An 11,688-nucleotide genomic window follows, 5' to 3' on the forward strand; every position below is an offset into this window, starting at 1 on the left:
TGTATTCAATATTTTTTTAAATTGTGCTCAACTAAATGTGAAACTAATGCAGGATGACTGCTCATTATTGTTATTATTATTACTGTTGTTATTTTATATCAGTCAGTACTGTACGTTACACTGTACAGACAATCTGAATCTGTAAATAAATAAGTAACTAGATTAGATTACCAAAAAGAAGATCAGTAAGATTGTAGTCGGAGTCTGTGAAATAAATCACTCTCTGAGCCGGTTTCATTCACTGAACCCCAAATCTTTATTAACCACTGCTTGCTCACGAAGATAGATGTGGAGAGGGGGAAACACACAAATGGACAGAGGAGAGAAAGAGAGAGAGAGAGAGGCAGGTAGGATAGTCACTGTCTGTGGTGAACTTCCAACAGTTGTCTTACATTGTGGTGTACTTTTTTTTTCACTTCGCCGGCTCAATATCACGTTGCACAAACATTTAGTTATCTACCTGCCTTTTCGGGAATACACACACACACTCACACACATCTATGGGCCTACTGTGTGTGTGAGACCAACAGGATTCAACCTCAGCCTTCAACACCCCTGCTTACGAACTATTCTGATACACTCTTATACACCTTTACAGATGGAAATACTGTGTTCATGAATCATTGTTGCAGTGATACCTGTTATGGCTTAAATATCTTTCTTGTGCCGACCTTGCAGTGTCTTGGAATGAGATGCAGTGATTCCAGTGAGCACTGGTGATGTTGAGCACTATTCTAGCCTCTATGAGATGGAGAGAGGTGAGACGTTAAATTACATCATATTGTATTTTCTCCAATGTAAGATTCACAGTAACAAGTCTGATCTCTGGTGAAGATTTTCGCAATCCAGGATCCTCAGGATGCTCTTTAGCCTCAGTTGTGTTGTATATTACAGTAACACGTGATTGAAATGTGACCGGAAGCTTGTTTTTCGAGTAATATAAGAGGGCCTGCTATTGTTTAGCGAGCTCCTCCTGAGCTCTGTGCTATAATCAGCTAATCAGCCCATGCGGAGAGCGTGTAAGTGAGTTCTTCTACAGTATGTATGTGAAGAGATGAAGAGGTTGCAGACGGAGGGAAGGGAGATGAAGATGGGCTCATTAAATGCTATAGTGTTCTCCTGCGGTACAGTCACCATCTACCTCACAGGAGTGGATGAGCAGCGATGGCTTGCAGTCCCCACAGAAAAGCAGACTGTCCCCTTTCCCTCTGCCAGTTTTCCTTTCCTGCACATGTCCCTTAGTAACGGGAACATATGGCCAAAAGCTGGATGGAAAATCACTCTGACCAAACACAGATCTGCATCCAGATCTGAGGGGTCAAATGAGTAAGAGCCCACTTGAATGGACGGAGGGAACAGAGCCAGCATGCGGACTTTGTGAGGACTCAACCGGTCACAGCAAACATCAGCTAGCTGGCAAACTCACAACAAACATCTAAGCCTGTTACCACACAAGAGAAACCTAAATAAAAAAAAAAGATTCTCAGGCTGAAATGAAGAAATCAATAAAACATGAAAATGAACAAATGATTACATCCATATGTATGCAGGAAGAGGAAACATATACCAAAAAAAATGGCACACTGCAATCAATACTTTTGCTGCTTGTTATCGTACTGTATATAACAAAAAAAGAAGTATTTACAAATACCAATACCCACTGTCACTTGTCAATTGAATTATTTTTTTCGTCTTATTTGAAACGGAGCAAAAACATTCTTTTTGGGAAGAGTGGGTGGGAGAATTTTTCTTTTTTTTCTTCTTTTGTTATTTTTGTGATGTTTTTCCACCCCCCACCCCATTTGAACCTGCCACTGTCTTGGGGTGGTGTCTCAGGCTGTGGTAGCTTCATGATAGCATGGGGGAGTCTGGTGGGTGGTGGAGAGGGGAGGGCATGTGAGGATAAGGTGAGGTCGGGGTATGGAGGTGTTCTTCAGGATGGGGGGGCGTGTGGGGGTGGGGGTGGGGGTGGGGTGGGGAAGGGTTTGGAGGTGGGACGTAGATCTTGTTGGGGCTTCTCATGCTGTCAGTTCTTCTCTCAACTCCTTGTTCTTGCGCACCTCCTGAGCGTGCCTCTCCTAGAAAAACAGAGTGAGCATGTCACGGCTTTCTCTGCTGCCGGCACATCACGTTTGTTTTGCACAGTTTCTCTTCTTTGACCTTTACTGTGACGACTTCAATCATTTACGTTTTCGGCCTTCTGCCCTCCTCTCCTCACCTACTTGAATAAATCTTTATCTCCCATCCTCCAGGCACGACTGCATCTTTGTCTTTAACAAACCCTTCCTATCTTCTTTTAAAAATGCTCCATCCACTGAGGCCGTCCTTAACCTCAATCTATATACGGTATCCATCAGTAACTTCCTTTAGTATTTAATCTCACCTGTCTCCCATCATCACCAGGCAACAATTTCACCTTCCTATCAACCCCTAAGTGCTAACATAGCCGATAGAACTTACTTGCAAGCTTGCTAGCAATACTTAAATGGGGATTTGATGCATAAAGTAATCCTAGACATTTTGAATATTATTAATAATGGATATTTACATCCACTAATTGGAAGGAAGTGGAAGTGACAAAGCGATTGTTTAAGCTTGTTAATACATGGTCCATTCATAGGAAAAACTGCAGGGGTAATGAAATATATCTGACTGACAGTTTTAACTGTGACAGAAAAATCTCAGCGACCAAATAACTGACCAATTCCCACTTAACTTAACTTTGCATCATACACTTTTTTTTTTCATATTGAGTTAAACATAATAAGTCACTTACAAAGGCTTTCTGTTAGTTTACTAGTAAACTAGTACCTTGTAAACAGTTGGTTTTGGAAGGATGCTATAGATTTAGATTACAGCAATGTTGCAACATTTGTTTTCCTGTACCTCACTGAACCTTAAGTCTTTACTGCCTTCCTTAATGTTTAATGGTTCAATTTGGTAAATCAGTTTCAAATTAGCTGACTTTATCCTCACCCTCTCCTGCAGGCGGTATACCATGGCGGTCAGATAGGCCTGCCGGTTCTCCTCACTCTGCTCCATCTTGACCTGGAGCTTCTCCTCGGCCATGCGGCTGAAAGTGCTGTTCTCCTCCATGGCCTTCAGCAGCACATCCCTCTCATGCTCCCGCTTCTCAGCCAGGGCCCGGAGAACCTGTGCCTCCTGGGACTAGAGGAGAAAGAATGGGAGGAGGAGACAAAGAGCGGCACGGGAGAATATGTCAGGGTACAAGGCAATGATTTAGTGAAAACCACTTATTGATTTTCTTCAAATTTAAGTATGAGTCAGAGCTGTACACACATTACCATTAAGCATGACCGTGTATGGATCTATGTATATTTCTCTCCTTGCCTCGTTCATCCTACAGCAGTGGGCATCTGGTACTAAACAAATCTGTTAAACTATGCTATTGATTGGTTGATTGATTTGTTGGTTGGTTACTGGCTTTGTCAGCTGCTTCCCTGTATTGACATTCAAATCAATGAGATGCAGGAATTAGCCTGTGTCAGACTAGATATTTCATGGCAGATTTTCAGCTGCAGTAATCCATATAATGCACAATTTACCAATTATATGACAAGGAAAGTTTTGCTGTAATCACAGCATAAAAAAAATTCTAATTTATTTTAGGTCAGGAATTGTTTCATTTTGCTGTCATGCACAGCTTTCCTACAGCTTTTGGTAGCTCTTGGAACTTATTGAAATTACATTTGGCAGCTGGGAGCAATGAAATTGATTGGGAACATCCTTACTCTCCTCCGGTCCTCAGCTGCCTCCAGTTTCTTCTGGATGTCCTCCAGGGAAATGTCCCTCTTTGGGGGGCTAGTAACGCAGTGGGCAACATCAGACACCGGGGAGGGCGGCTTCAGGATGACCTCAAAGGCCTGGCCTGAGGCTCGCTTGTTAATGGGTTTGATGTCCATATCTGCATGTGTAGAAATTAATGTAAAAGAAAGACAGAAAGAAAAACCTCAGCTGGGCCTTTATGATTTTTCATTAAGATAATAATTGTTCTTTATTTTCATTAACACGTACCTTCAAAGTCACCCATGATGTTTTTGCGGCTCTCGGGGTAGAGACAAGAGCAGATGAGTGAGAGAACTGAAATCTCCTTCATCTTCTCTTTGTAAGCTGTGGAGAGAAATAGAAACATGACATGTTTGCTTGTTGCACACTTCATGTGCATGTACACCGCCATCACATGAAATGTCATTAACCCACTAACATACAAAAACCTCATTAGCCCACTTCTACCTCCACAGGAGGTCCTTGATGTAAATATGAACTTTTTTTTTAGGAATAATTATGGCCCCAAAAGGAAAAGTTCATCAAAGGATGTCGGTGGAGCAGTAGTGCCCTGGGTTTTGTGGAGATTTTGCAGTCTTTGTTTTCCCCACACCATGAAGGGAGCAGGATGCATGTGTCCTTGTTTGGCCTCATTTCCCCAACAGCCAAGCTGCTGCAGTCCCCACAGGATTTTACACACATTAGCCATGCATTTCATTTCGGTCCATTATTTATTAATGCAGAGAGACCAACGCCCCTATTGCCTCTCAGTTCGTCTGTGTCTAACACCAAAAACATCACAGATTAGTTCATGGGTTTCAGGTAATTTAAAGCGAGATTTACAAAAGATGGAAGGATGATCTTCAGGCTCTTTCTTATCTTCTTTGTCTGTGGTTTATGGATAAAAGCTAATAGCTGAGGGTTTAGCTTATCAGCGTAGCACAGCAGTATGACTGTCCACCATGGTCTATTTATGGTCCAAAAAGTTAATAACACTGGAGCAAAGCTGGCATCAAACCATATGGGATGGATTTGGCAACCTGCACCCTGCGTAATATGGTGAGACAAAGTGCTCCAAAAAGCAGACAGAAAAAAAAAGAACATCCAACCTTGTCTAACCTTGTTTTTTTTTTTTATTCCTTTGTTTTTGGCACCTACTACTTAGTAATGTGAGCTTCAAGTTCAGCAGCAGCAGTCCCTGCAGGGAGAGCAACGAAAATATCTGCAACACACTGCAGGTTGTGAAATATCCTGCTTCTGCACATGGCTGCTGTGTTCTGTCAAGGTACACCGCCTCATGGTGCACATTTGCATGCCAGCTGTCATAGTACGGAACAATCCATCACCCACAGCTCAAGGCCTGCAGGGATGAAGTGTGCCACATTGATTCATGATTTGCAGCAGGCTACAGTAGCAAAGCCAGAAATGAGATTTACTGTGAAAGAGCTTCTTCATGGAGGAGCACAGTGCATAGTTTGATTAATCCAAATCCTCTTCCCTTCTCACTCTCGCTTCTTCTTCCCACTCTCAGTGTCTTGCTTTCTGCCCTGCAGACTGGCAGACGCCACAGTAATGTGATCAACTCTCAGATGTAGCTCTCACTATTCTCTGATGGCCTTGTTAACCTCTTCCCTGAGGAGGAAGTGGAAGAGGGTAAGAGCATGGTGGAGGGTGAACAGGGAGAACGAGGTTGAGTAGGAATGGAGATATAGGTGAAATTTGGCAGAAACAGGAAAATAGAGATTTCTATCAGATTAAAGGAGGATGGAGAATGATGGAGAAAATATTTGGCTGTTTGGGTGGGGTTTTACAACCATGGTCAATTAATACGTTCCTTTCGTATAAAGAAAAATCCCAGACAGAAGGATTAAAAACCAGAAAAGGGGGCAGCTCCCAGTGGGACATGAAACCACCATCCACTGCCCCCAGGATAGCCTAATGGAAGCAGCCACCAAGTGGATAGCACTTCAATTTGCAATTAGCGGACCGTGCCATTTCTCCTGACAGGAAGGGGAGAACAGAGCTTTTGGAGGGTTGTAACAGGCTAATCAGGTGCTGTTTATATGTCAAGATCCCGGCAGCCATTTTCTCCCACACGCAACCCCACTTGACAGCTGAGGACTCAATGAGGTAACAGTTACCTCACCACAAATTAATTTTATGTTGTCTGATTAATCAATAAACTCATTATATGTACTTGTTTGTACATGTTTGTTTAGTCAGATTCAAGGTGAGTAAGCTTGGATTTTACTATGACTGTACCAGGGTAAATGTTATTTCTCCTGTTTATTTAGTTATCTGGAAGATAAACGCTCACTGTGAATTGAAACTGAGCTGCACCTCTCTAACTTAGATCCCCGGAAATATTGCTTTTACATCCCTAATAAAAAAAATATGAGATTCTCTGCTGTGCTAAAATATGAAATTGTAACTGAATTTCTCGGGAGAGAAAATATTGTAGTAATAAACTCATTCCCTGTGGATCAGACACATAAAATGATAAATGAGCCACAATGACATTCCTCAGCATTACGTGTCCCAGCATCTATTGGCTGAGTTTACGAGACACTGCATCCGATGCTTGTTTTTAATATTAGAATTAGACAAAAATAATGTCAGGCAGGGATGACACCACTTTAATGTCTTCAGTTCTCTCCAGCAGGCTGGTTTCAACCAGTCAGCTCTGCATCCTCACTCTCAGAGAGCAGCAGCTCCTCCTGTCCCGACCACAGACACACAGCCAGCGAGCCGCACTTCCTCTTTCAATCCATCAGCTAAAGAGCACAGATCATCAGTATCTACGGTTCCTCCTCCCCCGCAAGCATCCCTCTTCCCTAGAACCTTCTGCATCCCCGAGCCCACCATTTCATCAGCTGCTGATGAGCCAACAGCCCCATCCTTTCTCACTCTTTCTGTTTATCTCCCAATCTCCCTGCACCTCATGGGAGCTTCAGCTCTGCATTAGACAAACCACCACACCTATGTTTGCTACTTTTATTCTCCCACTGAGACTCAGTCTCACTCTTCCTCCCTCTCTTCATCTAGTCTGAAAAAACTCAACCCCCACAATTTAAACGGAGAATGGTGCATGAAGAATCTGCAGCAGAGTCACTTTTGTCAGCAAATCCAAATACACAAAGTGAAAAGCTGTGGCCGTGTTCATCACAGCGTTCACTGCACCCCTGGGTGCTATAACCTCATAGCAGATTGACCTGACTTCTGTATTTTGCCTGGAGGGGCTTTACAAACAGGCCACCTGGTAACAATACACTACCTAAATTAGTTAGTATGCTGTTACTGGGAAATTATTATTGTATTTGCTGAAATTGGCTATTTAAGGGGATGTTATGGCACGCAGACAGTCAAGGGCGGGTGACCAGCTTTTACTAAACCACACCCTTTGTTCAAGGACTAAAGATCATTTTCAGTTAATCGTTAAATGCTTTAGCTTTTTAAAATGTAAAAACTGTGCCTATCATGGTTTCTCAGTGCTTGAGATGTCACATTTGAAATGTTTTTTCTTTGATTAGATTAGAAATGAATTGAAATCCTTTAGACCAATTATAAAAATAGTTGTCTGTTAAATATCTGTCGATTGACAAATCCGTTAATCAGCTCACTGAACCAGGTTGCAGATCATGAGCATGTGACAAACCATCTCCACCACAGTGGAGTCACGCCTTGGTCTGTTAAAGAGCAGCAGTCATCTGAACTGACTGATGGGACTCAGTGATAAATCAGGATGATTTATGAGTCCACGAGTTTCATGCACGTCGCCTACGATGACAATAGAGATGGAGATGATGAGATGAGGAACATATCTGGATTTGATGCTATTGTGGTCTGAGAAGCTTCTGTTTCTGTGCGCAAAGGAACTGATTTTAGGACGTCAATAGAGTGACCACACCTAGGTGGATATGACAAGACGGTGTGATAGGGATCAAGAAGAGAGCTTGATGCACATGGGAGTGGTTGTGAGCATTTGTGGTATAGCTCCTTCTTGCAGTGTGGGCCTTTAGGGTGTGTCTCTACATCCTACTTTTGGATGAAAAACACAAATATACATACATAAAGGTGTTTTTCATTTGCCTTACAGTGCTTAAATACAGTTGAGGTTCATTCATTTACCCATGAAGCCTCAACCATGTGTGCTCCTCTCTCTCTCTCTCTTTCATAAGATTGAAAATAAAAAGCTACATTTACTTCCACAGGTGATTCTGAAATATTAACAGCGCTCTTTGGTTTCCCTAAATAAAGCAGAGTCGAGATGAACTCAGCGACCTGCCGAGTGCTGACTGGCATGATGACTGCTTTCCTCCCAGAGTGTCTGCTTCCCTGCCCATCCCACGGCTCAAACGATGGAGGAGAGAGGGGGGAGGAGGAGGAGGAGGAGGAGGAGGAGGAGAGAGGAATAAATACAACAGACAGGGATTAGTAGAAAGTGTCCCTCAATGCAGACACCTTGCGGGACCCTTGCAGCTCTGTCTACTTGCAGCTTCCTCCATCAAGTGTCCAGTCAAAGACTATTCCCTCACTCACGCATTGCACTTCACGGCTACACCCTCCTTTAAAAACCAACACACTTTCCTTAACATGAGACATCGTTACACCGTTTTTTATTTCATAAAACCTGCAGTGCACGTCTGCAGTCGTGCTAAAACATCAAATCCGCGACAGATTCAAACCAATCACGCCTTAATGATGCGCATACGAGGCCTCCGACCTGCAGAATGTCGTTGTCCTTTTTCATATTCCTACAAAATACTGGCACGTCGTGCAAAAGCCTCAAGTGTGGTCTGATGATAATGCGCTTATCGAACATAATAACCAACATTCACAGTCAGTACCCTTTCTAACAGGATCGGAGTCTGACGACATTCATTTTCTTCGCCAGTCGTAAATTCTTCCCCTCGACTGCAAAGCAATTCTGGGGGAAGGATGCTCCGTGTCTCATTCACGCCTTCAGCGGTCATCCTCCAAATTGCTGCAGCGGGCTTTACACCACAGTTACATAGGATGGCCTAGTTTTGATGAGGAGATTTGTCACGGTGAAATATCTCACACCCTGGAGAGCGGCTGGTTTGCCTCACAGGGGCCGGAGATGTTGGGTGGGGTCGCTGGCGCTGCATTATGCTGCACGGCTCTGAGTCAGGCAACAAGAGGCAGGTGCGGCAGGAAGGCATCGACTAAATCCTGCTGCAAAAATCGACTTTCCTGTAATGAATGCTATGGATTCAGTCTCATTAATGTCGTTTGCTGGCAGAATTTAAAAGAAAATGCGTCACTGCTGTGGCAAATTGAATCCTCAGCCGGCTCATGTTTATCAGCACCATTTTGGATTTGCAATCAGACAAAAGCCACAAAACCATTTTTAATAACCACAAGCAATGTTTGCGCGTTACTCGCTATGTCACTTCATTTCTCAGAAGTGACTTGTGAAGGAGTTTGGCCGCTCCCTCTCATCATCCCTCAGCATCCTTTTGTGTCATGGGTGTCGCCACAGCCCCATCAGCATCCCCCAAAACCTGTGAAGCTGCAGTTATTCAAAAAAAAGAAAAAAAAAAAGAAAGATGAATAGAGTATAAAACTCACCAGTTGCGATCTTAGCCATTTCTGTAGTGCTGGATCTGAGCGACTTGGCCGGAGGAGTGTGCGCCGGTGGCTGGATGAGAGTCTTCTCGGGGTGAAGGGACTGCTGGTAAGGCACTGAGTCAGCAGAGACGGAGGCTGCTGGTGCGCCTGGTGGTCTGTTAAGAGCTGGGTCAAGTCAGCGGGAGATAACTAGAGCAAGACCGGAAATGTGCGATCCTAGGTATCAGAATAAAAGCATAAAGATGCAGTAGCTATACAACGCGTCTATTCTAATGTGTTACGCACAGCTGCTATTCTGAAACCAACTGTTTGCATCATTTTGGATTATTATTATTTTTTACCAACCAACCCTCTGATTCCGAAATGTTGGAGTTCATATTATCTATGTTACATGCGACAGCAAACTCCTTTTGAACTGATTATACTTGGGGTTTGGATGTTTGGCCCAATAAAAAATGCAACATTTATAAATTACCATAAGCTACAGGAAAATATAGAAACTATTTTCACATATTTTTAAATTGGTATTAACCAAATTGATTAAAATAATGAAAACCATCAGGCAGATAATGATGCACAAGAGTATGCAAAGAAGGAAACAGTAAAATAAAGGACTTTGGGTTGATGGTGGGTCAGAACATTTTTAGTGAGGTTGCGTTGTTTCTATGTAGTTGCAGTTGTGCTTTCTTTAAGGTGTCAAGAGAGAGAATTATCAGCAGATTGTAACTGCGTTTGCACCTCGACCAGTTTTATTTGTGATCCTGCACCACAAAGTCATCCATCTTTTCCCATTCAGTGCTACACACACCCAAGCATTGCATTAAAAAGATGCACCACTTGCTAAATTACTTTATTTTGAAATGAACGACAGGAAGCCTGGACATATAATGGGATTGACTAGACTCAGTAGACTGATGAGGGTTTGTGTGCTGGCCACCATACTCCCTGGACGCGCCTCTTTAGTCCCCTTGCATCGGTGAGTTGAGGCCCAGCTTTGACATCCGATCCTGTGGGTGTTTCCCTCTTTGTTTCTCTGACAATGAGCAGGCACCGAATCTCTCTCCATGGTCCTGAAGGAGGAAGAGTGATTCCCAAAAGGATGACATTTACATTTTTCATAGCCTACTTCACATTTTATGTGTTCACAGGATTTGGTTTGAGGTAGCTCTCTGAGGATGATGCCACTGACAAGAGTCAGACTGAAGCAGATTTACAAACAGGTGCACAGTCTCCATATGTGATGAAGTAGTAGCCTTTAATTTATAATCGATACAAACAACCAAACAGCCAAACACTCACACAAGGAATCATCTCTTTGCATTTGCAGAAAATTCTGGTGGTCACATCAGCGCCCACCTCCAAAATAAACGAGTGGAGACAACAACCAGCAGGTGGCAGCACATCCAAGGCTGTTTGATGTCAGGAGAAATGAACAAACAGGAAAAGTATTTATTGATTATTCACACAGAGCAAAATCCATTCAGACAGTATGTGTTTTTGAATCTTTTGTGTTACCAGCACACACTCACAGAAAAGTCAAAGGACAGAAAAGTTCATTTAACCCCATCTTATTCCATCTTGTTAGGTTATGTAGGATTTATTTCTCATTGCACTTGTTGTTTATCATCACCTGTGATCATGCATCGAGCAGTTTTAGCTGCAGCTGTTATTTTTAATTAGCTTAACTTTAACGACTGAATCTGTAAACTGTTGAACCACGAAGGCAACACAGGTTATCTACGAACCACAACAAACTCAAACGACTTTTTCTTATCAAAATGCCTGCGTGTGAAAAGATAACGGAGCAGTCAGGCTGCTTCTGTTTGTTTAAAGCCAAACGAGAATGTCAAGAATGAGACTGGAGACCCTTTAAAAAAGTCACCGATTAACCTTAAAGACGACAGGTTTGGGCTGTGATGATGCTGCAGATGTGATCACATCAGTTAAGTGGATAATCCAAGTTCACAGGGCAGGAAAATGGTTTATAAGGTCCAACAAATTACATAAGGAGAAGAAAAGTAGATACACACACCACACAAATAAGATCAAAAAGGTCAGCCAGAGGTCTTTTTAGATGCAGATTATTAGTAAAAATATATATATTCACTTTATAAGTCACAATATTTAGTCTCAATACTGTAAATATTTCTCCTTTTTAAAGATTCGAGGTTCAATTTCTGAATAGATTAAAGTAAATTAATATTTAACTTTTTTAATGAGAGATGCAGGAATAAGGTTTCTGAAGTTATTGTCTCCATGAATGAACCCCTAACCAGATTTGAACTATTTAGATTTCTGCAGAAATCTTAT

The 11,688-nt window shown here is 42.5% G+C and overlaps 1 protein-coding gene across 1 annotated transcript; it reads right to left on the bottom strand.

Annotated features, from left to right (window-relative positions):
- Positions 1 to 1,956: 1,956 nt before the first annotated feature.
- stmn2b (stathmin 2b) lies at positions 1,957 to 9,522 on the bottom strand. The gene is made up of 5 exons (XM_026346950.1): positions 9,379 to 9,522; positions 4,036 to 4,131; positions 3,753 to 3,925; positions 2,977 to 3,168; positions 1,957 to 2,078 (listed from the first exon to the last, which is right to left on the bottom strand). The coding sequence occupies exons 1-5, from the start codon at positions 9,395 to 9,397 to the stop codon at positions 2,019 to 2,021; spliced, it is 540 nt and encodes a 179-aa protein (XP_026202735.1). The 5' UTR covers positions 9,398 to 9,522; the 3' UTR covers positions 1,957 to 2,018.
- Between the last annotated feature and the right edge of the window lie 2,166 nt (positions 9,523 to 11,688).

Source organism: Anabas testudineus, chromosome 11, assembly GCF_900324465.2.
Source record: "Anabas testudineus chromosome 11, fAnaTes1.2, whole genome shotgun sequence".
NCBI lineage: Eukaryota > Metazoa > Chordata > Actinopteri > Anabantiformes > Anabantidae > Anabas > Anabas testudineus.

Excerpts from the sequence above, each read along its gene's own strand:
- stmn2b (XM_026346950.1), bottom strand. Across the intron at positions 3,926-4,035 it reads CATCATGGGTGACTTTGAAG|ATATGGACATCAAACCCATT; the intron begins GTACGTGTTAAT and ends CTACACATGCAG. Across the intron at positions 2,079-2,976 it reads TATACCGCCTGCAGGAGAGG|GAGAGGCACGCTCAGGAGGT; the intron begins GTGAGGATAAAG and ends CTGTTTTTCTAG.